This window comes from Schistocerca piceifrons, chromosome 1 (assembly GCF_021461385.2).
Source record: "Schistocerca piceifrons isolate TAMUIC-IGC-003096 chromosome 1, iqSchPice1.1, whole genome shotgun sequence".
Taxonomy (NCBI): domain Eukaryota; kingdom Metazoa; phylum Arthropoda; class Insecta; order Orthoptera; family Acrididae; genus Schistocerca; species Schistocerca piceifrons.
This window is the reverse complement of record NC_060138.1, coordinates 394,009,600-394,036,610: the sequence shown is the minus strand read 5'-3', so window position 1 is coordinate 394,036,610 and position 27,011 is coordinate 394,009,600. Positions and strand designations below refer to the sequence as shown.

The window sequence follows — 27,011 nt, the reverse complement described above, 5'->3', positions numbered from 1 at the left end:
TGCAATCAAAGTTATGGAATGACTTTGGATAACATTAGCAGCAAGGGTCGAAAATGCTCTATTTTGTTACCAACAATATAAGGAATAGGATAGACTGCTACTCACTGTAAAGATGACCCACTGGGTTGCAGACGGGCACAACGAAAAGACTGTTACACATAGCTGCATATGTAAAGCTCTTTTCGTTGTGTTTGTCTGCAACTCAACAGGTCATCTTTAAGGTGAGTAGAAATCTAGCTTTTCCCTTATACTGTTGTTATTCCAACCTGTTTCCATGGTTTTATTTTGTTATCTCTTTACTAGCACAAAGTCTATTGGTAACCTTTTCGATTATCCTCCATTTCTTCATTTGTTTATGCATCATGTCCTGTAACTGTCGCCAAAAAAGGAAACTTTTGGAAATCCAGAACAAGAAAAGGTATGGAAATCTTAAGCTGTACACTGCATTAACAATAAACTAGGATTATGAATAAATCCTTTGCTGTATCTAAAGTTCTTGTTTTGTTAGTGATCGATTTCAGTGCTACAAAGCACCTCCTTCAGAATCCTTCAGAGATGCACTGCTTTTTATAGATTGTGAGGTGAAATGATGGGAAACTACCATGTAGAGCTGACCAACAGAAAGGGCACTTTTAACAACACCCAATAAATCAAGATCATTAAATACAACTTCTTCTTCTTCTTCTTTTTCTTGTTCTCTCTCTCTCTCTCTCTCTCTCTCTCTCTCTCTCTCTCTCTCTCTCTCTCCCCCCCCCCTCTCTTCCCCCCCCCCCCCAGTAGCTGCCAGCATCCATGATCTGTCTGAAGATGGATACACAAAGAAAAACCACAAGATTAAGTCAAAGTATCTCTACAACCTCATTTGTTACAAGAACAGTTAAAAATTTACATTATTATTTTTTTGATGTAGTGATCCTGCTTTTCAATTCACTTGGTCCGTCATAGTACAATCTTCTCAATACCTTAAGGAAAAAAATTTTTCAACTGAGTAAAAAGTCACATACACACCACTTCCTCCATATTTCCATGACCTCTTAAACTATCTTTACGTAGACCAAACAAATGCAAATCTGATGGGCCAAGATCAAGAGCATATGAAGGATACTCAGACACCTCAAAATGTTTATTCTGAAGAGTTTCAGCAATGTGAGCAGAAATATGTGGATGTGCGTAATCATTCAAACGAAGAATGCCATTTCAAAGATTAGATTAGATCAGATCAGATTTACTTTAATTCCAATTGACCCGTAGTGAGGAGGTCCTCCAAGATGTAGAACATGTCAGAAAAACAACAATACATGACAAATATTTATAACTCAAACAAATAAGCTAATGTACATTGACATTTGTTCCAAATTTTGGGTTATAACTCATCGCAAAGACTTATCACTGTAATGTTTACTATGTACCACTTTTCCAGTTAGTGTTCCAAAATTGGCCCTCATGCATTCCAAAAAAACTGTCAGCATAACTTTTCTTGCAAAGGGCTGACTCCTGAATTTCTTTTTGCGTGGTGTCTCCAGTCCATGCTCTCCATAATTTTGGTCCCTGGTTCAAACTTGTGAGCCAGTGCTTCACCTCCAGTAATGATTTATTTCAAATGTGTTCTCTCATAATGTTGGTCCCTGGTGAAAATTGATGAACCAGTGCTTCATCTCCAGTGACAATTTATTTCAAAAACATTTTGCCTCCTTTAGCATGATGGTTTAGCATGACAGGTTATCACATGATTATGCCTGTGCTCTTCACTGAGTTCTTCACACAGATAATACAAAAGGTGCATAAGAGCAAAAAGTGAACTTGTTTGAGAATGCTGAAACCTGGCACAAGTGAGGGAAACCATGTCATCTAGCAGCTGGTGAGCATATTAAACCGTGTTACCAAACTAATAATGGTTAGAATGAAGCTGCAGATACTTATCGACTTCAATTGTATCATTGTCATCTTAATATTATTTTTGTTCATACCAGCTACATATAACTTAATAAGTTAGCAAGAAAACTGCTACTCTGAAAAAAGGCTACTGCTTACTCAGTTTCAGCAAATAGCTGCTTTAATGTTCTGCTGCTAAGCTTGCATGGATACACCAGTATTTTTCAAAGAAAATAGTTAGTTACATCTGAAACAACAGGGTTCTCTTTACAATACACTGGGGCCATGTGTAAATACATGCACAGAGAGAAAATTTGTTAGCCTGGCAACCAGGTGGAATTGATACCAATTAAAGTTTGATTTTGGCATGCTGGTGCTCATCATGGGATGCAGTATATTTTTGTTTATACAGGTTTCAAAAGTTTTCTTGTCAGACATGTTTCAATCATCTAGGCCAACTTTAATACAGTAATGTCACATCACATCCTTAATAAAACAATGATAAATGTGCCGTGAACAAAAATGGGACTATGTCAAAAATATAAGAAACACAAATTTTCAATCATGGAGCAAAAAAATATTCTCCTTATTCTTGTATGTGCACTAAGAGTTGCTATTCAATTCCATAATTAGTTACACAGCCAACTACAACTGTTCTCCTGGCTTAGGCATTTTTTCTTCCAGTTGGCTTTCTATTATTTTTCTGCTTCCCACTAACCCACATTACATTTCCCCTTTTGAAATAGTTGCTCTTGATTCTTATGAGTTGTTTGAACACAGTAAATTTTAATTTGAGAGTCAAAAAGCCTTCATCAGTCATGTCTTGTGCAAAGTAACACATTTAGCTTTGATGGAGTTCCTGCCCTCGTATTCACATGGAATGGAACAGGAAAGATAGGCTCCTTAGATTGGAACAGAACCGAGACAATTAAAAGTGTCAAATGTTAACAGTATTCACAAAACTATGTCAGTCCTTAACAGTCCCAAAACATTGCTTTTCGCCACAATTTGGTGATGGCCGTATTTCGGGCAGACAGTTATTTATCATGCAGAAATAAAGTACTCTGCAGAAGTTGGTATAAGAATGGCTGTTTTCTCACATGAGCATGTCACTAATGAGGTGGGATATCAACATTACATGATAGGGATACAAGGTTGACAGGAATACAAGGTTTCAAATTGGTACATGGGACAGGACTGGTCTTCCTTATCATTGTCATGGCCCACGAGCCAGGGTTCTGGACATAGCAGAAGCATAGAGAGAGAGACAAAGGTGTTTCATGGGTAAGATGGGCAGCAAATCAACAGTTTGGCAGAGGCAGGGCTGATATCAGGGAGGGCCTCAAGAAAGGCACGCAATCCTCAGTCAGAGAATGTGGTCAAGTTGTTCCAGTCCATGGTGATATGGAGTGTTTGGAAATACTTCACTGAAGCTGCTGTTGGGTGTACTTAAGAGTGCTATGAATATGGCAGGAGACAATTGAACTCTTCTTCACACTGTATGTTTATTTCTTAGCTTCCTCTGCTACACTGATATTAGCATAAAACATATTAGTTTTTTACCAAATAGATAAGATGTATCTGCTTTTCTATTGATGGTTGGTTGGTTGATTTGAGGGAAGGGACAAATGACGAGATCAAGGGTCCCATAAGATTAGCGAAGGAAGTTGGTCGTGCCATTTCGAAGAAAACATCCCTGCATTTGCTTCAAGCGATTTAGGAAAATCACAGAAAACCTAAATCAGGATGGCCGGATGCAGGTTTGAATCTCCCAAATGTGAGTTCAGGGTGGTAATTCTACTGATGGAACTATTCACAAAGATGCCTTCCGGCTCACTGATAGTCAGCTCTAAATGACAGTTTCCCATCATTTCCACATGAAACCTTCCAACCTCACCATCTTAGCATCTGTGGTAAAAGCAATGTGTATATGCTGACCTTCTATATAAATAGAATTGCTCATAACACCTTTATCTCCATTGCTAATGAAAGAGTAGCTTGGTGGCTACACAGTTAAAATTTCAACGTATAGGTTCAAAATGTTGAAGGTTTTAGTCTCCATTCATCTTAGAATATTTATAATACTTAACAAAACATAACTCCAGCAACAGTTCACGAAAAATCAAGATGCCTCTTGGTTTGGATTGCATGTTAAGCTTTAGTCAGTCGTAACTGGTTGGGTGACCCTGTTCTCACATCAGAAACAAGGACATGCCATATTCAATATCATAAATCCTAATAGAGCAATGTTTTGTTGAAATCAACCTTCTGATTGATGAATGTTTTGCTTTGCTTTATTAATCCAAGGAGAGACCTTCTGTACTATTTCATCTACCATTAAAAATACTGCATGATCTAAAAAAGCAAACAAGTATTGTGCATAACATTACTGTCCTGGCTCACTATATACCAACCAACTAGCACAATGACCTTTTTTTTTTTTTTTTTTTAATTCGTGCTCTGAAATGAGACCCACCTTGAGAACTATTGTCATTAAACCTCCTGAGATGGCTTCCCATACGCTTTAAAATAAATTTCATATTGTGATCATTCTTCGCCTAATCCCACCCAACAATATAAATTCTTATGCAAAGGATCACATTCTTTGGTCTACCGCAAAATCTATTCTATGCATCTTACTACAATTTCCTATAGCAGTAATTTGATTGGTAAGAACTGTTTCACCACTGCAAGAAACAATGACGAAATAACCTCATATCTGGTGATAACCACGATTCAAGCTTCAATGTTAGCATAATGACTTCTATCTCAGACTCTGCTACTAATGAACAAGTATGTTTATGTCAATAACACACTTCTTATCACTATTCCTCCTCCTCAGCACAATGGCCGTTTCTTGATGCCTCTTTCAACACATAGGCAATTTGGATTATTTCTCATAGCACTTGCACCTTGTTATTTGCATCTTCATTTTGAAAAATGAAGAAACCGCAAGACAGTTGCTTAATCCACATTTGTTTCTTGTGGATGGAACTGGTTCAGAACACATAATACTGGTCTTGGAAATAAAATCACTTTCCTATTTATGCTCCTGGTCGCGTAGCACGGAGGAATGATTGTTATGGAATTTTCGTCCCTTTTACTCTTTTGCCATGGAACCCTCGGTTCCATGACAGCATGGAGTGAGTATGACCTCAGATGATTAAGTGATTTTTTTTTTTTTTTACACTATATCATGGAACTTTTAAGTGTTACAAAACCAGTTGTGTACACAATAAAAGACTGTGGATTACGCAACCGTCCTTCAGTTTCTTTATTTTTCTAAATGGTCTTGTACAGTTGTGGCTGCCCCAGAAGAAAAACTCTTTGTCTACTTGCACCTTCCATGGATTACAATCCCATTCTCCTTCTATGATGTGCAACAATTCACTTTTCAATTATAATACAATTTCTCAGTGAAAAATAATGCAACATACTGACAATTTATAAGACTGACTTTTACATTTTTAAGTTCTCTTTTTCCATGTGTTAATCTGTAACTAACACTATGTGACGAGTGAGGTGGTGGGCTGGTTTATTGACGTAACTGGGTAAATGGTCAAATATCTGTATACTTCACTGCTTTCTGTGGCACGCTAAGGCTGAGTGATAAACAGAGTAAGCCAATTCTTCTAGTACTATATTTATAAATGTTCTTGTCAAGAAGAGGACCTCCCCTCCCTCTCTCCCACTTTCTTTTTTTTGCATATGCGCACTTCCACCACTTAAACGGTATCTAAGTGTGTTAACCCCCTCCCTCACTGCCTACACTCTGTTCATTTTGCCCTCATTTGTTTTCATCTCTTTCCTCGGTGAAAAATTATTTACCTTTTCATTTCTTCCATATTTTGCAACAGCTATTTCCCATTCTCCTGCACTGTTTGCTACTTATTTCATTTGTTTCTACTGCTACTATATTCATTCTGTTTTACTGCCAGTTTCCTCTTTCCAGTCTTTATTTTTTCAATGTAGTGTCTGTCTATTAAGATCCTTGCCTGATCTCATATGCTTTGTCACATTAGATTAAAAAACTTCTGATCTGAAAAGCACATGTTTTACTGGTTTTGTACATGAAACAACTGTTAAGAACTGTTTTTCCAAAATTAATTATTTAAAAATTATGTAAAAATACAAGACGAAATGATTCAGCACCTGGGAGGCAAAATCTTCAAAAACAATACAATAACCATAATGGAGTATGAACATTTAAACTACTTTGATATACAACCCATTTTCCAGCCATGACACACCATGTTCTTTTGGATTTCTTGCTTACAGACTGTGATGATATCTCCAATAACTGAACCTTACTGATAGGAAGGAAACTTGGGTTTGATTAATAATATGGAAACTGTTTACCTGCTACTGTTGTTGCTATGTCTTTGAAGAGAGATTCAAGTTGAGAATGCCTTTCTTTGTCTGAAACTTGGAGTTCACCTTTGGCCAAAATTTCTTTGCAAATTTCTGTCTGATCATCTTTCCCAAATGCTTTTATCAAATCATCTTTTTTGGCAACTTGTCCCTTTGAAACATTTGTAAATACAGTGTGGGTTTGCAATACTTCATCTATGTCCTTTTCTCTGTAAGGAAAGAGAGAACATTTGTTTAATACACAATAAATTAGTTTAGATTCTGTTTCTGATGTACTTCTATGAAGAACTGAATTGTATCTACTTGTTTTACTGTGTAGATTAGTGTTTGCTAAATTACTCTAAGTTCTGCATAAATTTTAGTGCATGAGTTGAACTTGGATTGCATCCAGCAACTTCTCAAGTTAGTGTTACATTACTTGTGACCTAAGTAAAAATTTGTTCATAAAGAGTTGGAAGCTGCATTGGCCATACTCAACATGCTTCAGACTGTTGCCCTGGGCTGTGGAGGTGTTGGTGCACCTAAGACGAATATTTTGGCATCTCTGGAGTCTATAGCACCACCTGGGATCCCTGATGCCATTGCACGTTCCGATTTGCATGTTTCGTCCAATCGATCCGATTTGCATGTTCCATCCCGTCGACATTACCTGATGGTGCTTGGCAAACTATGCTGTGGTCACGAATCTCTGGACAGAAGGCGAAAGTGGCTACCAATTGCATGGCTGTCCTCTTACGTCTCAAGAACGGTTTGTGGTGTTGCCCACCACTCAAAATACGTCTGAATCAGCACATGATGCCTTGCCTGTTAGGTCTGTGGCCAATCTTTCTTAGCAGTCTGCAAAAGCACAGAGGATAGGATTGCTTCTTATTGGGAGCTCCAATATTAGACAGGTGATTTAGCCCCTCAGGAAAATAGCATACGGGTTGAGAAAGAAGGCCAATGTCTACTCAGCTTGCTTGCTGGGTGCCTTGCCATACATGTGAACAATGCTCTGCCAACAGCAACTGAGTGCAATGGGTGAACGCAGCGCAAATGACGGCTCATTTCAGCATGAATGCCACATGTCGCCCAGGGTCAGAAGCCACATTTTGTTTCTATAGATGGCTAACTGATTTCGTGGAGGCAGCTAGCCTCATTCATTGCAGGGAAGCAGAGATCATTTTATAGTGTTGTTCCCAGAACCAATCGTGGTCTTGTGTGGAGTGCTTAAATCAGAGAATTGGATGTTTATTTGCAAATCTTGGATGTAGATTTCTCAATGTCCGCTATCAGATGGAGAAACAGATCAGGTGTGCACTAGACTACCTGGACAGCAGAGTTACATGTAGCGTACACTTGTGGGCTTTTTAGGGTAGAGAAACTGCTCCAAAGGCCCAATAAGATGTGTCCTGAGTTCAGACAGCATAGCATTCATCACAGCAGATCGAAGAAGCAAAATGTTAATATTGTTTTAGTTAACTGCAGGGGCATCTATGGAAGGGTCCCAGAACGAGTTTCAAGAAACCAATGTGAATAGCAGATAAATTCTAAACTCTGATAGCAATGGATATCAAAAAGATTGAATGAACACTGGTGGCGGAAACATGTTTATAGCAATAAAATCTACAACAATATCTAGTAAGATTAATAGAGATTCAAAATGAAAATAATATGAATGTAGATCTGTATTAAAGGTGGATCGAATATGGTTATCAGATGCTTTTGTGGACTTACTGCCTGAGCAGCAGTAGTGGCAGAACATTTGAGGGAAAACTTGGGAGAATATTTCACACGAATTTCTGGGTAATGTTATAGTTTTGGGTGGAGATTTCAGTTTTCCAGCTATAGACTAGGAGACTCAAGTTTTTCAAGCAGGCAGTAGGGACAGTGAATCTTGTGAAGCTGCTCCAAATGCCTTATCCAAAAAACTGCCTCAAGCAGTTAATCAGAGCACTTGACTAGTGTAGATCAAATCCTAGACCTGCTGTTGACAAACAGACCTAAACTTTTTGACTCAGTTGGCATAGGACAGGGAATCAGTGACCATAAGGCCATTACAGCATTACTGAATATGGCTGTGAACAGAAATACAATGAAAGGTAGGAAGATCTTTTTGTTTGGCAAGAGCAAAAAGAAAGAGATTTCAAATTATCTGGCTTGACAACAAAAAAATTTCATCTCCAGCATTGACAACGTTGAAAATCAATGGACAAAGTTCAAGAGTGTTGTACATACTAAATGTCTTTTTCCAAAACTGTTTCACAGAGGAAGATCACACAGTAGTCCCTCTTTTAAGGTGTCACATGAACGCAAAATGATAAATATCAAAACAAGTGATCAGCAGATAGAAAAGCAACTGAAATCATTCAACAGTACATGAAAGATCTTGCCTCTCATCTAGCAGCAGTGTACTGTAGGTCTCCAGAGCAGCAAAGCATTCTCAATGTTTGGAAGAAAGAAAAAGTCTTCCCATTTTCAAGAAAAGTCATAAAACAGACACACAAAATATAGGTCTATATCTCTGACATCAGTCTACCATAGAATACTGGAACATGTTTATGCTAGCAAATTATGATATTTCTGAAGACAAAAGTCTCCTCTGTAGGAATCAACAAGTGTTCTGAAAATGACTTTGTAAAATCCAGCTCCCCCCATTTGTCCACAAGGCCCGAAAAGCATTAGATACCTGCACCCAGGCTGATGCTGCATTCCTCACCTTCTGGATGCGTTTAATACAGTTCCATACTGCCACCTAATCAACAAAATACAACTGTATGGAACATCAGACTAAATGTGTTATGGGTTGACGAGTTTCTAGCTAACAGAATACTACACGGTCTTCTGAGTTGAGAGAAGTCATCAAATGTAAAAGTAACTTAGCACGCGCTTCAAAGGATTGTAAATTTTCACAGTATGTTTGGTTACAAGTTCATTTAGTAAGTACAAAAGTGTCATAGAGATGCACACTCAACTAAATGGCAGACACTGCAAGAGAGGCAATCTGCACCACAATATGGTCCACTGTTAAACTTTCGAGGCATGCATTTCTACAAGACACAACCAATATACTTTCCCTCTTACATGTATTTCGTGAAAAGACAGCGAGCAAGAAGGTGCAGTGGTTAGCACACTGGACTCGCATCTGAGAGGACGATAGATCAAACCCACATCTGGTGACCCAGATTTAGGTTTTCCATGATTTTCCTACATCGCTCCAGGCAAATGCTGGGATGGTTCCTTTGAAACGGCATGGACGATTTCCTTCTCTCTCCTTGGCACAATCCCAGCTTGTGCTCTATCTGTAATGACTTTCCTTCTCCCTCCTTGTGAAAAGACCATGAAGACAATATTGGAGAGATTTGAGTCCACTCGTAGGCTTGCCAACAATGTTTTTTCCCAAGATTACATGTGACTGAAACAACAAAAGGGGGAAGTGACACAGGTATGGAAAGTATCTCCTGTCACACGGTGTATGGTGGCTTGTGGAGTATAGATGTAGATGTACATCATATATATATGACAATAATTATACACGAAAGTACAAAAAATATTTATGCCATACAATATTTCATTTGAAGTGACCAATGGAACTTGCATTTCATTTCAATACATAAATGGTCTGTGGTTTGTGAATTTTCATTAAACGAAGTGGGTCTACATAATTTCTCTCTTTCTATTTAGTTGTAAAAGCGCAGCACAGATTAGGGGGGCTAGGCAGCCTCTATCACACATATCATGTTTAGTTTTTTCATAACAACATAGCATTTTTTTTCCAACACAATTCTTCTGGGTGTGTGACAGTTCCATGGTGTAAAATACTTCATATGTGCATCTGTGTTCTAAACGTAATGTGGAAAGAGGCTAATACGTTTCCAAGCTTCTTGTTATGTTATAGAGTGCAGGAATTGGTGAAACTTCCTGGCAGATTAAAGCAGTGTGCCAGACCAAGACTCGAACTCTGGACCTTTGCCTTTCGCGGGCAAGTGCTCTACCAAGTGAGCTACCCAAGCACAACTCACGCCCCGTCCTCACAGCTTTACTTCCGCCAGTACCTCGCCTCCTACCTTCCAAACTTAACAGAAGCTTTCCTGCGAATCATGCAAGACTAGCACTCTTGAAAGAAAGGATATTAGTAGAGCACTTGCCCCTGAAAGGTGAAGATCCCGAGTTCGAGTCTTGGTCCAGCACACTGCTTTAATCTGCCAGGAAGTTTCATATCAGTGCACACTCTGCTGCAGAGTGAAAATCTCAATTTGGAAACATCCCCTAGGCTGTGGCTAAGCCATGTCTCCGCAATACCCTTTCTTTCAGAAGTGCTAGTCCTGCATGGTTCGCAGGAGAGCTTCTGTAAAGTTTGGAAGGTAGGAGATGAGGTACTGGCAGAAGCAAAGCTGTGAGGACAGGGCCGTGAGTCGTGCTTGGGTAGCTCACTTGGTAGAGCACTTGCCCACGAAAGGCAAAGGTCCCAAGTTCAAGTCTCGGTATGGCACACTGTTTTCATCTGCCAGGAAGTTTCATATCAGCGCACACTCCACTGCAGAGTGAAAATCTCATTCTGCTGGAATTAGTGTTCCGACAGCTTTAGTGTTTGATGAATTATTACCTTTACTCCTTGAATCATTTAATTTGAGTTCACACAGCAATTTGGTAAATCATGTGGATTCTCTTCCGTTCTTACTTCCCACTAGATTTAAAACTTCCTAATTTCCGCAGCTTTTGTGCTATTTATTAGGACTTTTCATTGCTCATCTTACTATTATTCCAAACAGCTGAATTTACTGCTCTATTTCGAAGCCACTAAGCTCCATCAATGTGTCAAGGTGTACACTGCGCATCCACAATATATCATCGAACATAAGGCAGCTCTCTTGTCCTTCCTCAGGTATGAAAATTACTTCCTTGGTCCATTTCTCTATCTCTCGATTTGCACCACCATAGCCACCATCACACTTTCCACTGGGTGATACAGCTTTTCTTTTAACTTTCTTCTGTCCCTCCACTCCTATCTCTTCCTTGGTCCCATCCCTATCTCCATTCTGTGTAACATTCTGTCATCTTCAACTCCCCCCACATTACCGTCTTATTACTCCCCTAGATCGGTTGTAGTCAAATGTTTGATACGAGATGTTGGCTTTGGCCAATGACACAGAAAATATGCGACAAACATCATAAACAATATGGCGACTACAACTTGATATTATTGATTTTTCAAAATGGGTTAAGCTACAGATCAGTCTGTTACAACAACTAAGCCTTTGCCAAGTCACAACCAAACTGTTACCTTCCAATCTAACCTATACCTCAGGCTAAGCTTCAGAGCAAAGTTTCACCACAACCAGTCTCTCTCTCTCTCTCTTTTTAAATTTGCATTGACAAAATGGTGAGTTTATGGACCGAGAGGTGACGTGACAGCAGCCATTAACATTATGTCTCTGGCCAAAGAAACAACTCTTATCGAACAGTCCTCTTGACCCCTTGTCTATTACACCATATAATATCATCAGTGTTCTGTAACATTAGAAATATATGTGTATGTGACGTATTTACATACATCCTGCTCTGAAAAAGAGCGAAAGATCAAAATCCTAGTTCTGTTCTCCACTTAGCACCCTCTGTATTCCCAATGATTTATTTATTTCATCTCGAGCTTTTGCATTATCGTAATTCAATTTAAGTTTTGTCTGTCACATAGTTTTGATATTGTGCCTGCCAAAGTGTAGGTCACATCATACAGCTTAAGAGTCTGGAGTACAGCCTTTTGATGACTTTTTCCTTTCCTTATTTTGAACTCTTATTAGCCAGGTTTTAGAAGCATATTCATTTTTTATGAAAGCTTGTATAACATCTTGACTTATTTAACACAACTTTTCCCCTTACTGCAGACACCCTTACATTTACATCCCTGCATTACTTTTGGGAAAAATCATAGTTTCAACTTGGCAGCTGCCTATAACAAAACATTCACCACATTTGTATTAATAATAATTTAAAAAATCATGTGACTCAAGTTTTTATTGACATTATCCTCTCCTCTTTCTTCTTGCCTACACCCATAAGAAAGGCCGAGGTAATACTTAGATAACTTTATTCCAATGTTTGGGAAACCAAGACTGGTATCTGACAATACTTTCAACATAAAACTGTTAGAATTAGTGTTGGTCTTGGAGGAGTCTTTTTTGGGGGGGAGGGGGAGGTTGGATATTTCAGGCATTTCGACTGCAGCCTCCAAGCTGCCTCTGTTTAATAAGAATACAGTGATTTCAAACTGTCTTGTCTTCAACATTTGCTGGTAGTACATCTTCCTTGTATCCAACATAGCCTGTATACGATGATCCATCTATTTCAGTTTAGAAATTTTTTGATGCAATAAGGACATACACAATATATTTTCACTTAAAATAGCAAATAGCATGTTTTCACAACCTGATCAACTATTAAGTTACATAAAACCATTTATTCACATGAAACTGTGGTTTCTTGTTTACAGAACAAGATTGCATGTTGATTTTAATAGTAGTATTTTCTTTGATGGCACAAGGATCTTCCAAGCCATCAAGGGGTACGAGAGATGCATAATGCAGCCTATTTACTCAAATTATTGGCAAACACAAAATCCAAGTGTTATGTTTCAGTGAACAAAACCAAAATGCCTACAGATAAACAAAAGTATAAAGTGTCAAGTGCTTTGTGCTCCATGTTTTAGTGCAAAAGCGAAGTGGAATAAAATCAAGTTGCAGCAACATGATGACATTCTGAGCAGCAGGAAGAAACACAATATATAAATGGCAAATCCAAAATAAAAACTGCTTGGATTCAGACAACTTAGATGATTTTATTACAACAAAATACCGCAGTCAGGTGATAGTAAGTTCTATTGAGCAGTCTAGCATCTCATGTGGTTTAACTTGTTTTTAAACGTATTTATTTTTCAGCTATAAAGACGATAACGCTTCACACTGAAAGAACTGACTGAATATAAAGCATGCGCTTGTACACCACATACGCAATGTTGTGCAATGAAAATGTATTCCGGATTTGATCATCATTTAATATATATGCATATAAAAACTAGAAACACCTCCCTGGGATACGGAGAAATATTTAAGTGTACAGTATAGATTTCGGTACATTTCTTCTTACAAGTATGCCTCTTTGTTGAACACCAATCATAACCTTAAAATATCAGCTTACTCACATATTGTCCCTCCAAGACACAACCTTATTTCTGTAGCATGCAATTTCAAATCGTTTCCCTCCTTTTTTCATGCGTACTACCGCTACATTTGTAAGACGAATCTGGTTCGTTGGAGTAAATATCTTCGACATAGCGAACAACGTTTTACACCGTCTGACACACTATCAACAAAACACACGCCTGAACACACTAGTCACCTGTCGACATCGTCGGATGTCTTTTGTTTTCGCTGAGTATATGAGAAATTTCGTTATACGTTCGAAAAAAGTAATATTCAGTAACTTTCCTTACTGTAGCTAAGTTTTTACACCCCTTAAGTTACTGTACCAATTTCATTGTCAACCGTCACATAACTATCTACAACACATCGACTTTGGAAACAACCTGACAGACACACAAAATTCCCATAGAAACAACATACATGCGCAAAGACATCTGTCGCCCGTCGATTTTGTACAAGAAAATGAAAATGGCTTCACGGGTGTTGTGTGTGTTTGAAATTTATCTGAAAATATGTGTGGCTGAAGTGGAAAACGTGCGTTACAACCTAAGAGGAAAGTGAAACAGACATTAAAATTGGCGTGTGTTGTGAGTAACAGTGTTATGGCTCTTGTTACTGTGCAGAGGTCTCCAAGCGCCAACAGTTGTAGCTCAACACCCACTTCGGTAAGTTTAATTTAAAATTTTCTTGTATGTAGGCTGTGTCCTCAACGAATAATAATTGATATGGCGCACGTTTATCAACTTCGTCACCATCTGCCTCATGATACTAATGTATACATAACAAATTGGTAGAGCTTCTTCAAAACGTATGGAAGCACTTATTTTCTAGATAATATTAATTACTATATGACCTGTTATAGGTAGCATATTTTAGGTGATTCAGTAATGGAACATAGCAATGAATTTTCATCTCATTATTTGGTTATTTGTGGATATATTTGCCAAGAATATGAGTACCAACGAAAGAGTACTGAAAAACAGCAGAAATTAATAGAAACGAAAAATTTATCATTTTACATTTCGTGAAGTTATTTTGTGATTCATAAAATATAGCCTAGTCTAGTTAACGCTCAGCGCCGTCCCTGGTATTTGGCTGGAAATATGAATCATGTGCTAAAAGTCACCAAACATATTTGCTCCTCATTTAATGTATGCTTACTTTCTGCTTTCAAAGAAATAAATTTTATTGAACATTACAAAAACAGAGATAAGTGAAGTTCTCATTCGCTACCCTTCGGCTTTCTTTTCACGGAATTCATTCCATGCCTTCGAAAGGTAAACAAAACTTTGCAGAAAGTGGGTACACTCTTTCAGTAGGAAACCCATACATAGTGTTAAAAACTATTAGAACTTCGTTTTAGTTTTATATGCGCAGTTGACACTTGTTTTCTTAACGGTATACTTAGAATGATACGATGTACACTGCTTCAAGTTCTCTATGTAATTACTAATCGGGAACTATTACTTGCTTCTGAACCAATTTTACGTCGAACAGTGGACGCCTCCAGTTCTAATGTTTACATGTCGCAGTTCGCGTACTAATCCACTTGTTGGGTTTCGAAAAGGGAGTTTCGTAAAGAACTCGACAGTCGCTTTTATAGTCAGTTTCGTTGGATACTTTAAGGTTTCGCTCCATTAGCTTGAATATGTTCTTTCTACTACCAAGAAACAGACTGTCGAGACTTTTTTCCGTATTATGTCAGGAACCTGTTATAAGAAATTGTCGTTTTGGAACCAAGAGAAAGCTTAGAGACGATGAACTTTGTAGAGAATCGAGCCCATATCCTAGTTCTTAAGGGATTGTAAACATGTAAGGAAATAAGATGCATGCAGATACATAATATACAAGCAAATAAATAAAAAGGAGGGAATGACGTAGGGAAGATTTGTGAGGAAAAATTGCAGAAAACAAAATATTTAATATGATATTGGTTGTGGGGTTACTGAGCATCTAAACTACTTGAATATGTTGTGGAATAAACTTTCGTTTTATAAAGTATAACCGAATGAAAAAACTGGAACAAACAAAAATAATTTTCAGAGCAAATGGAAACGTATAGACGATATATTTCTTTTGCTAGCTACTTTAGCAGAAATGCATGTTGTGTATACAGAATGGCCAGTTGTAAACAAGGAATATGTGATTACAAGGACAGTATAAGAGCAGTATTTTGAATTGATACACACGAAAGAAAAGCGTAAAAGAGACGGCGAAACATTTCCAATCAGTTGTAGGCCTAGGCACTGTATAACAGTCCAAATTGTGTAGGATACAAATAAATTTTATGACCACCTACAAGTATTACGCCTTTTTTTTTATACTCTCACCTCAGTGTATTATCCGCCACTGATTACATACGGCTTGCGGAAACGTGCTGAATGATTCAGCAGACGTTCTCTCTCTCTCTCTCTCTCTCTCTCTCTCTCTCTCTCTCTATGTGTGTGTGTGTGTGTGTGTGTGTGTGTTATCACAGCACCTGAACCAATCCTGAACTCTACGTAATTCTGTATGAAGGAAACTGATTTTACTGAGCAGCATTACATCTAATCAGAATGTGATTCATGTTCACCTAGAGATAAGTTGTCTGCTTTCACACTCATGCCCATTTTCGTTCATCGAACTATACGTACATTCTGAGCACTGAAATCTTTTGCAGGCACACATTTAACACATTCAGATGTAAATGAAAGTAGTGGGCGTGTATGTGACGTCGTATTCTGAAGAAGAGTCGCATATCCTATGATATTTTAGCCGTTTACGCATAACTTGGCGTCTCGTGCTTTGCTGGAATGCACGAAGACATGCAAGCTATTAGTCTGCCTTCCGTTTCATTTTCAATATCTTGTGGGCCGCGGCGTTGCCCATTAATAATTGTACTCCTTTCTATGTTCTTTCACGAATAGTATTGCTTTTGTGGAATTATTCAGTGTAGTGAAAGTGTAACGACTGTTACGAAGACTCTTTTTCGGCTGTTGAGCAATGTAGCACAATGATAAAGTAAAATTCGCTCTCGGGAGCAGCTAGATTCAGTTCCATGTCCAATATTTCTTATTTAGGTGTTGCTTATTCGTATTAACTGAACGAAACACCTTTTTTATTTTGTTTTACAAACTTTATTTTTACCGTCCGGCCTAGGCTTTAAGTTTTAAACCCACTTTCTAGTACACGTAACTGATCCCAAAACAAAAATATTACTTAAGCTGGATGCTGTGAATGTTCCTTTGGAAGAGGGGGGGGGGGGTATATTACCTCCACCATCATCGCCCAGTATGAACTCGAATGAACTCCTAAAGACCTGAACTCGGCTTCTGCCCTTTCTTTTCTTGAAATGTAATAGGGCGATGAAGTGTTTCTCTGAAGTACATGAAACACGCAAATTAAATATGATCTTACCTCGCGTTTTGTCACGCTTGCCAAGTAATGAATTAATATCCGGTATTTTGTGTTTCTTAGACACATTTTCCACCGTCTCCGAATAGTGAATGGCCTTGTTTCAAATACAGTGAGTTCGAACTGTAGCACAGTGTACTCAATAAACTTATCATTCATCTCACCGATGTCACACTGTAATTGCAAAAGTACGTTAATCCTGACATAAAACAGCCTTGAACTCAGGAACAGAGACCGTCGCACTTCAGAGCTTCAATGAATAATCTGTCACGAAGCGTGTTTTGTAGCAATTTACCGGGCAGACACTGCGATTTGTTTGCCCAATGTCTGAACGAGTCGCATTACCTTGTAAACACCTTACTAATCTGCATTGATGTGCCAGGAAGCGCAAATTGAAAGGACAACAAATCTTTGCATAGAACAAGAAAAACAGAAAGAACCTGGAACCTAGCACCAATAGACGCTTCAGTTTCTTCGAAACTAATGTCGGCGCCACAATACCAAGCAGTGCTCAATGTGAGAGCCGTAGGAAGTATTATCGAAATGACGCTTGCTCATCATCGTCTAAATTGCTGGTAGAAATGGCTGTTTGTGAACGGACGAACGCCCAGGACAGTTGTCTCCATATTATCACACGATACGCAAATATCTTTCATTAGGGTTGAATGAAAAGTAATGCCTACACCTTCGTTAATTGAGTTTGGTTGGGAATATTTTAATAAATCAAACGCAAAACTGATCCTTGGAATGTGATCTTTAATTACCAGTATTCACTTTTCCACATAATCACTAGTCAATTGGATACATTTCTGCCAACGATAAACAAGTTTTCTGAAGCCGTCACGGAAGAAGTTGACACTGTTTCAGCATCCACAGTCTCACAGTTCTCTCAATGTCTTCATCAGAAGCATAATTATGTCCCCGAAAATCGTCTTTCATTACCGGAAACAGATGGAAGTCAGACGGTGCTAAATCTGGACTGTTTGGAGGATGCCGTACGGTGGTGAGATTCAGTCTCCGAAGTTCTGCTGAGGTGGCACGTGAAGTGTGTGGTTTGGCATTGTCATGCTGGAGGAAAACATTTCCCTTTTCCTTTCGGACCCTTGTTAGCCGTTGTTTCAGCGTTGTGATGTAATGCTCTGAACACTGTGACCATGATTTTTCCAGCTGAAGGCTGCGTCTTTAATTTCCTTTTTCTGGGGCGAGTCTTTGTGTTGATATTCCATAGACTGACATGGTGTACCCACGTTTCGTCGCCTGTCACAGTTGAATGGAGAAAGGCGTTACCTTTATTCTCGTAACGCGAGAGAAGTTCCTGGCTAATTTTAAGTCTGTGTGCTTTCATTTCAGGAGTCAGCATCCGGGGTTCCCATCGTGCACAGATCTTCCGATAGCCAAAGCAATAATGTAACCCACGTGTTCTTGTGAAATGCCGATTGTGCTTGCAATTTCTCTCTGTGTGATACGAAGATCGTCCTGAATCAATCTGTCAACATTTTGCTTGTGAAACTCTGTGGTTGCTGTCACAGGACTTCCAACTCTTTGTTGGTCACGCAGGTCAGATGTTCCCGCCTCAACATCTTTAAACTTACTTGCCCAACGATGCACAGTATTCACATCAGCACAATCACCATAAACTGCTTTCATTCTCTGATCAATCTCCTTTGGGGTGACACCTTCTGCTGTCAAGAATTCAGTGACAGCACGTTGCTTAAATCGCATTGACCGACCGTCTGCGCAGAGTTCCATACTGTACACTGTAACAACACAACCGTTGAATGATAAGGCTTCCCGCCAACTGGAGCTGTAGAGAAAGGTTAAGGAAAAAGCCAGTACCTGCCGCATACCAATGCTGCCAACTGTTGAAGAGTTAGGAAGGTGGAGGCATTACTTTTCAGTCAACCCTCGTAGCAGTCGACAGTATTTTTAGTGCAGCTACTTAGTATGTTGTGCATGTGATGACTTGGATTAGAAGATTAAAATAGCGAGTTACTTGAAAACTGACGAGTAAGTTTGAAGAGCATCTCGGACAAATTATTCCTCAAAACAGTCAATCCGAGATAATGTGGGACGAGCTGCAGCACAAATTCTCGATGTCATTATTCATCTCCATCGACGCGCAGGTCGCCGAAGTGGCGTCAAATCGAAAGACAGGCACCAGGCGAACGGTCTACCCGACGGGGAGCCTTAGCCACACGACATTTCATTTCATTTCATTAAACAGATGTACCCGGTGTTTTTGGACTGATGAAAACACTTTGTCGATATAGGTAATTTTATCGATATTGTTTTGCATTATTTTGTTATTTGTATTTGTTTATGTATATTTCGTTCTCTCTGTATTTTTAGATGAGAAGGGTGAGTCGAGTATGATTATTTCCTATATTCACTCACCAATTTTCAATTAGCTAATATAAGTATTTTCTCCATGTATGAGCGCCAAATAAATGTCTTATCTTTGTATGTCGAAATAAAATATCACTATAGTGAACTAAACTCCGTCCAATGGAATGACCACGCACGTTCTGTTGTTGGTAAAGCAAGAGGTAGATTTCAGTTTATTAGTAAAATACTGGGGAAGTGCAATCAGAAGATTGTGTACAAATTACTCGGACTACAGGTTTTAAATTATTAAGATTGTGTACAAATTACTCGGACTACAGGTTTTAAATTATTATTCAGTTGTATGGGACCAGTACCAAAGAGGACTAACAGGTGATATTGAATGTGTACGGAGAAGGGCAGCACGAATGGTCAAAGGTTTGTTTGATTCTTGGAAGAGTGTCACAGAGGCACTTAATAAACTGCACCGGCAGACTTCTGAAGATAGACGTAAACTATCCCGAGAAAGTCTGCTAGGAAAGTTTCAAGAACCCGCTTTGAATGACAACTCCAGGAATATACTACAACCTCCTACATATCGCTTACGTAGGAATCTTGATGATAAGAGTAGAATAATTACGGAACGCACAGAGACATTCAAACAATAATTCTTTCCGTGCTCCATACGTGAGTGGAACCGGAAGAAACCCTAATAACTGCTACAAGAGGACGTACCCGCTGCCACGCACTTCACAGTGGTATAGATGTGGATGTAGACGCAGAAACAGGCCTTGGAAGGCCCAGAGGTACCGACCGATCTTCGGGTCAGCCTATAGGCGTCAATAAGTGCGGATATGGAGGTGCGTGTGGTCAGCACACCGCCCTCCCGGAGCCGCTACTTCTCAGTCAAGTAGTTCTTCAAGTGGCTGCAAAAGGTCGGAGTGCAACCCGCTTGCCAAAAGCGCTCGGCAGACCCGGACAGTCACCCATCCAAGTGGTCGCCAAGACCGACAGCTCTTTAACTTCACTGATCTGATAGAAATCACTATACTGTTGCCTTACTAAAATTTTTTATTTCTTTCTTTTATGAAAGTTTGTGTAATTTAGAATCTCCAGGAATTTTCATTGTTGTTCTTGCTGAATTTTTTTGAAACTGGAAGTACTTTTTTTTCGGTCAGCAGTCCTAGCGAGTGGTTGACTTCAGTACTCCAGTTTGTATTTTCTATCTGTCCTCTTTATTTCAGAGTAACAGTTGTACCCTGCATCATCAACGATCTAGCTTTTATCGCCCTATACATATTAAAACAGCCCCTGCGTTTCTTTTCCTCCATATAGCTAAAGTACGGTTTTCAGCAACAATTTATATCGTACCAGAGTAATGATTACTGAAACCAACAGCTGTGTTGTAATCCGACGTCATTTATTCAAAACATGTCACCAGTTTCGACGCCAAAATGCGTCATCTTCAGGTCCCAAGCATAATCTGCCATCAACACGAACCACAACGACAGAGCATTAATTGGGCTTTGAATTGGTTCCTCATCCGCCCTTTACACCAGACTTAGCCCCAAATCACTTCTTTTTTCTTAACTTGAAACTTTGGCTTGCTGGAAGAAATTTTCGTCAAATGAGATAGTGATAATTGCAATCAACGAGTATTTTGCAGAGTTTGACAGAACATATTTTTGCGATGGGATGAAAAAGCTGGAGGATCGCTGGACCTAATGCATATTTACGAAGTAAACATTTTTTGTTTGCTTTTTTTGACATACTTATCAAATCACCCTCGTAGAAAGTTTTAATTCGACAGAATCGGAGCTCAGATACCCCTCCTCTCACCCAGATTTTCGTAAATCACTGCAGACGAATTGCACTGTGGTTGTTTAGAAAAAAAGAGGAGAGGCCTTATCCAGTAGAGCCAGTGCTTCGTCTCTAATGACCTCGATCTTGACGGGACGTTAAACTTCAGTATTTGTTAATGGCTGTAAATTTTTTTTCATGATATTCGAACAGCTTCATTGTTCTGTGCAGGCGAACAGCCGCTAGAAAGAAGATTCCAGCAGCGAGCGGAACGTAGAGAAAAGGAAACACGAGCGTTGACAAGGTGGTAATACTAAAAAAAATTATGGACGCCGATAACGGCCGGAAAAAACTTCAGTTTCATCAAACCTTACGTCTCTTTTCTAGCCCCTGTGCGACAGTGTCGCTAACTCAAGATCCCCGTAGCTAGCACGTCATACGTTCTCCTCCTCCCCCTTCGCACAGAAAATTAACTGTAATATTTGATTCAGCGCGACGCGTTTCGGCGGCATGCCGCTGAAAATTTCGCCAAGTCAGCAATACTAGTCGACATATCTGGCCCTGGGCGCTCGTTCCATTGTATTAAAATTATTTTAAAAATTATGTAGAATGGACAAAGATTGTAAGAACAACTCGAAATCTTCGTAAATGCACAAAATATGGAAATAGCTTGCAGAACGACAAGCTAGAAAGCAATAAAGTGTATTTTCTTTGCCTTTCAAAAACTTCTCCATCTTTGATTGCCTGTTCAGCAACAACATAAACATCTGTGTGTTAATTGAGCTTCTCCGAAACAAAAATTAAATTGTATAGGATAAATATAATATTTTCCTCTTTCTATGAGAAAAACAGCCTTGCGTACTTACAGTTATCGTAGTGTACTTGAAATACAGTATCTATGTCCAAGCTCTGCACCGGAGCAGTACAGTCACCAGTGACACCAGTATAAACGTAGCTCTGTGCAGCTGTATCAGATGTTTTTGCTGTTGTTTAATGCTCTATGTAGCAGATATTGGAGTATATCGTTGTTCATACTTAAGTACTAAGTTATTTCAATGAATGTGTGCCATGTAAAAGCTATACAGTTCTCGGAACGTAACTGTCTTCTGAGCTAACAGCTGCTAGAAGTGTTGCAGTTTCTCAATAAACTGCCTCTCGGAGGCTCAGAGTGATTGTTCTGTGAGCCAGACGTCCGGCAGTCTCCCCCTTGACTGTAGTGCAGAGATGGATCCGCTCATTACTGTCAACATGATAAAAACTGGACTAGGACTTTTCTTTTCATAAACAGATCCTCCTTTTTCTTAATATTACATACAATTATTCGTGTAGCTGTCTGTCATCCGCTGTACAGTTGATAGTTCGGTAGGTCTTGCCCATTGAGATTTAATGCTCTCTGTCATTATATATATAATCAGTAAACATAGGGTTTGAATGCATACCTTAAGAGCTAAGATCAATTTTTCATCTTCGATACTGTGAAACAAATCTCTTCTACTACAAGCTCTTTGCTTTCCATATTTTGGGAAGTGGCAGTATGGATCTAAACAAGAAAAAAAGTCCAGTAAACATGTGATCTAGAACGCATACCTTAAAAGTTGTGCGCATTTTTTCATTAGAAGAGTTATGTTGCAAAGTAGTAAAGATGAAAAAGTGCTCATAGCTCTTAACGTATGCATTTTAGAGCACATGTTTACAGGACTTTTTTACTTGTTTAGATCCATACTGCCACTTCCCAAAATATGGAAAGCAAAGAGCTTGTAGTAGAAGAGATTTGTTTCACAGTATCGAAGATGAAAAATTGCTCGTAGATCTTAAGGTATACATTTTCGACCCTGTGTTTACTGAGACCTTTCTGCTTCTAGTATCGTGTACTTTCAACTGTATGCGTTTACGCCATTAATTATGTTATACCCTGTATGTATCGGAGAGTACCAGTGTGGCTTTAAACAAGGGAGGAACTGTACAGAATAGATATTTGGAATAAAAAGGATAATAGAACACAGACACAGGAAAGGAAAAAAGATAATAGTGATATTTGTGGACTTCCAAAAGCCCTACGATTCAGTTGATAGAAGTATTCTGCCTGGTGTGTTAGAAGATAGTGGACGGGATGCTACAACACATGCAACTATAAAGGAAACGTTAAGCGACACTACTGCCAGTATCAGGCATCGCAGTACGCTGTCAGACAGCTTCGAAATAAAAACAGGGGTCCGTTGATGGGATTGACTGTCACCAATTTTATTTAACCTGGTTTTGGACGAAGTGGTGAGACAGTGGAGACAACTAAATGGTAACATGAAGATCAAATGTGTGCAAATATGGTACAAGATCAAACATAATTCAACTGTGGACTTCCTGACATTCGCAGATGACCTGGCTAAGAAATCTAGCGGAAACTGCAGTAAAGGTCGAACTGAAGATAACATATAAGAAGGTCAAGACACTGAACACTGAGTCCTACTGGAAGTGGTTGAGAAAGTCAACAGTTTTCGTTATTTGGGGGAGAAGATAACTGGTGGCATACAGAGCAACAGTGGCGCAGTCGACAGGGCACAGCTTTTGCAGAAGCTTCGGTATGCAGTGAAAACAAAACATCGCACGAAAAATCTGTCACGGAATGCCAACTTGCGACATTACACAGCAACTGTAAGAAATGCTGCTCTGCATCACAAACGATCACACTCGGCAAGAGAGCTTGTATACAGTTAGAGGAGGAGGAGGAGGAGGAGCGGATAATTTTGAGAGACATGCGGCACCAAAAACATGGGGATATCTGGATACATAGAACACGATAGAAACTGTATGAAAATATTGAACCCATATCGAACGAGATACGGTTTGTTGGGCACATCATGAGGGTGGACAAGGAGAGGTTGTCTAAGAAGATATGGAATGCAAATTGTCATACGGGAAACAACTGGGTGAAGGATATCAGACATGACTGGAAGGCTGTAGGAATAAAAGAAAGGAATCTGCAGGCAGTAGTGCAGGACAGGGAGAAGTATAAAGGATTGGTGGATGGCTACAGGTGGCCGGACACCAAAATCAGAGTTGTCTTAACACAAGAAGAAAGAAACAGAAGAAGCGAGAGAATTAAGAGGTATTGGGAAGGAAGAAGACGTGCAAAACAAGCCACACGTGATCCTGAAGGGTCCTAACGAAGCAGAAGAATTGAACACCTAAAACTTGCACCACAAGTATTGCGGAAATGGGAAGTGTTATTGAGGTACGGTTTAACAGACTGGATTGGTAGTCAAGGGCACGTATTGTTAGACAATAAACAGATTGTAATAATACATAGAAAGTGTATTTTTTTGTGGACATACGCTTTTAAAATGGAACAATACCCTTTGACGTTAACACACTAAAAATAGGGCGAATTAGAATGGCGGTGGTGTTTGTTGCAGCATTCTAGTGCGAGTTGTTTACGAGATATCATATTTGCAAAAGTTCCCACACAGTACTTTACAATTCCTGTGTAGCACACACTAAAGAACAATCCAAGTGCATACTTTAGTTATGTGGATTCTGGCCAGTAACGAGACAGGTGACCATCACTGGTTGTGTTCAAAATGACCACCGGCAGCGGCAATACACGCTTCCAGACAGATATGGAACGACTGCTGCACACGTTCTAGCATTTCAGCGGAGATGTCTGAACAGGCTGCAGTAATACGTTGATTCATATCAGCGGGTGTAGTTGATATGTCCTTGTAGGCGGCGTCTTTCAGATTTCCTCACAAAAGAAGCCCACAGACGTCAAATCCGCGGAACGGGTCAGCCAAGATACAGGTCCTCTGCGTCCAATCCAACGATTTGGAAGCAATTTGTTAAGACATGCTGAAGTACTTGGGGCAGTATGGGCTGGGCAGCCGTCATGTTGGTACCACAGGTTCCTCCTAATCTGCAGAGTACGTTTTCTAGCATTCGTGAAAGATGGTCCGTGTAGAAGTTGCGATATTTGTGCACGTTGAATGTTCCGTCTGTGAAACACGGGCCTGTGAGCTAATGGTTCACGATCCCACACCACACGTTACGCTCCATGGATGCTGACATTCCACCTGACGAAAGCAACAGACCGATACTGCATGTTTCGGCAGTTTACCTGCTAAATGTGGCTTCATCCCTAAACAAGATACGTGATACATCTAGAGTATCTTGTCTCAATATACAGAAGTTAACACGATTCTCATAATCGTTTTCATGCAACTCTTGATGGAGAGAGATGTGATAGTGATGGAACCTACGCCGATGGTGAATGCCTAGGACACTTGCCAGATTCATGCCACTTCCTCGTGCGTTTTGGTGGAAGTTAACGTGCGGATCAACTGCAACAGCAGCAAGAACACAGCATTTTTTTCTTCAACAATTCTTTATTTAATATAATGAGAATTACACACACGAAAGAATGGTGTTTTATCTACACACCCCATTTTTCCACGTAATCTCCACCCCGTTCTATGGTCTTCCTCCAGTGCGAAACAAGGGCGTGTATGCCCTGCCGGTACCAAACCTTGTCCTGCTGGCGGAGTCAGTGCTTCACTGTGTGAATCACCACCTCAACGCCCTCAAAATGTCTTCCACGAATGACATCCTTTAATGGCCCAAACAATTGGAAGTCCGATGGGGCTAGCTCAGGGCTGTAGGGTGGATAGGGTAACACTGTCCAACCCTGTCTTGCGATGTGTTCAGCAGTCCTCAGATTTGTGTGGGGCTGAGCGTTATCGTGTTGCAGCAAAACACCTCCTGGGTTCCTGTGGCGCCGAAGTCGCCGGAAGCAGGTCTTTAGTTTTGTTACTGTATTGACATATGCTTCTGAATTAATGGTGACACCTCTTGGTATCACATCAATGAGAATCACACCTTCACAGTCCCAGAACATGGCGATCATGACCTTACTAGCGAAAGCAGTTGCTTTGAAATTTTTCTTCTGTGGGGAGTGGAAGTAGCGCCATTCTATCGACTGTCGCTTTGTTTCGGGCTCAGAATGGTGAACCCACGTTTCATTACGTCATAATCCGGGACAGGAAGGCCTGCCCCCTCGGCTTCAAAACGATGCAAAAAAATCAAGAAAAACGTTTTTTTCTGTGCGATTTGTGATCCACCGATAGACACCGCGGAATCCATCTTGCACACACTTTTGAATATCCAAGAGTGCGTATAATCGCATCCACATTTCCTTTGTTGATTGACATATGCAGCGCCAACTGCCGAGTCGTAATACGCATGTCCTCGCGAAAGACATCAGCAGCTCGCTGCAACATGTCAGGTATGACAGCCGTAGAGCTCCGCCGAACCACCTTCTAATGACCTCACCCTCCGTGCCCTGGGTGTTGTGTGATGTCCTTAGGTTAGTTAGGTTTAAGTAGTTCTAAGTTCTAGGGGACTGATGACCATAGATCTTAAGTCCCATAGTGCTCAGTGCCATTTGAACCTCCGTGCCCAGCGACTAACTGTACAGCAGATGCTCCATAGACTTTGCATAAGCGTTTGTGAAAATTTCCCACTGTTTCCTTCTCTGCAGTGAGAAATTCAATGACGGCGCTTTGCTTGTAACGTACATAACCTGCAGATGCCATTTTGAAACTACCCTGCAGCTACGCTATCTGTCAGAAGTGACGGAAACATGGCGCGCTCACTCGGGAGACTTCAAGTAATACATACGTAACGTTTCGCATTCGTAGCATTGTTTTCGGATGAGGGGAAAAAAATGCGATGCATTACTTTCTGGACAACCCTCGTAGTTGAAGAAGTTGATAAATAATTGGCGGGATTGTTGATGTCTATTGGTATGTCTTGTCGCATACACCTCACAAGGACGACCTACATCCTTCCTACACTCTCCATACCACACGCGCGTGTCGGCTTTTTCTGCATTAAATACCATCGACCACTCACGACCTACTGCTTGGACTGTCGCACACTGACAAGTAAATCGCAGTGCACTCAAGGAATACACAAGCACACGTTAAGGAAACACAACATCATACCTAACAACTACGCGGGTTGATTGGCACAAAGAAGTTTTAGTGTGGAAAGTTTACAAAGTACGATATCTCGTAAACAATTCGC

At 39.9% G+C, this 27,011-nt stretch overlaps 2 protein-coding genes across 2 annotated transcripts in view; one reads left to right on the top strand and one right to left on the bottom strand.

Annotated features, from left to right (window-relative positions):
* Window positions 1-13,630, bottom strand: part of LOC124803133 (ribosome maturation protein SBDS) — a 58,614-nt gene extending 44,984 nt beyond the window's left edge. The window contains exons 1-2 of the mRNA XM_047264316.1: window positions 13,421-13,630; window positions 6,232-6,452 (exon numbers count right to left, since the gene is read on the bottom strand). Coding sequence (XP_047120272.1) covers window positions 6,232-6,452; window positions 13,421-13,551 — 352 coding nt within the window. The 5' untranslated portion in view covers window positions 13,552-13,630. The remainder of the gene's footprint in view (window positions 1-6,231; window positions 6,453-13,420) is intronic.
* Window positions 13,631-13,882: 252 nt separating this feature from the next.
* The window catches only part of LOC124787195 (flocculation protein FLO11), a 628,869-nt gene continuing 615,740 nt past the window's right edge, over window positions 13,883-27,011 (top strand). Inside the window, exon 1 of the mRNA XM_047254321.1 lies at window positions 13,883-14,086. Within this exon, the coding sequence (XP_047110277.1) occupies window positions 14,024-14,086 (63 nt within the window). The 5' untranslated portion in view covers window positions 13,883-14,023. The remainder of the gene's footprint in view (window positions 14,087-27,011) is intronic.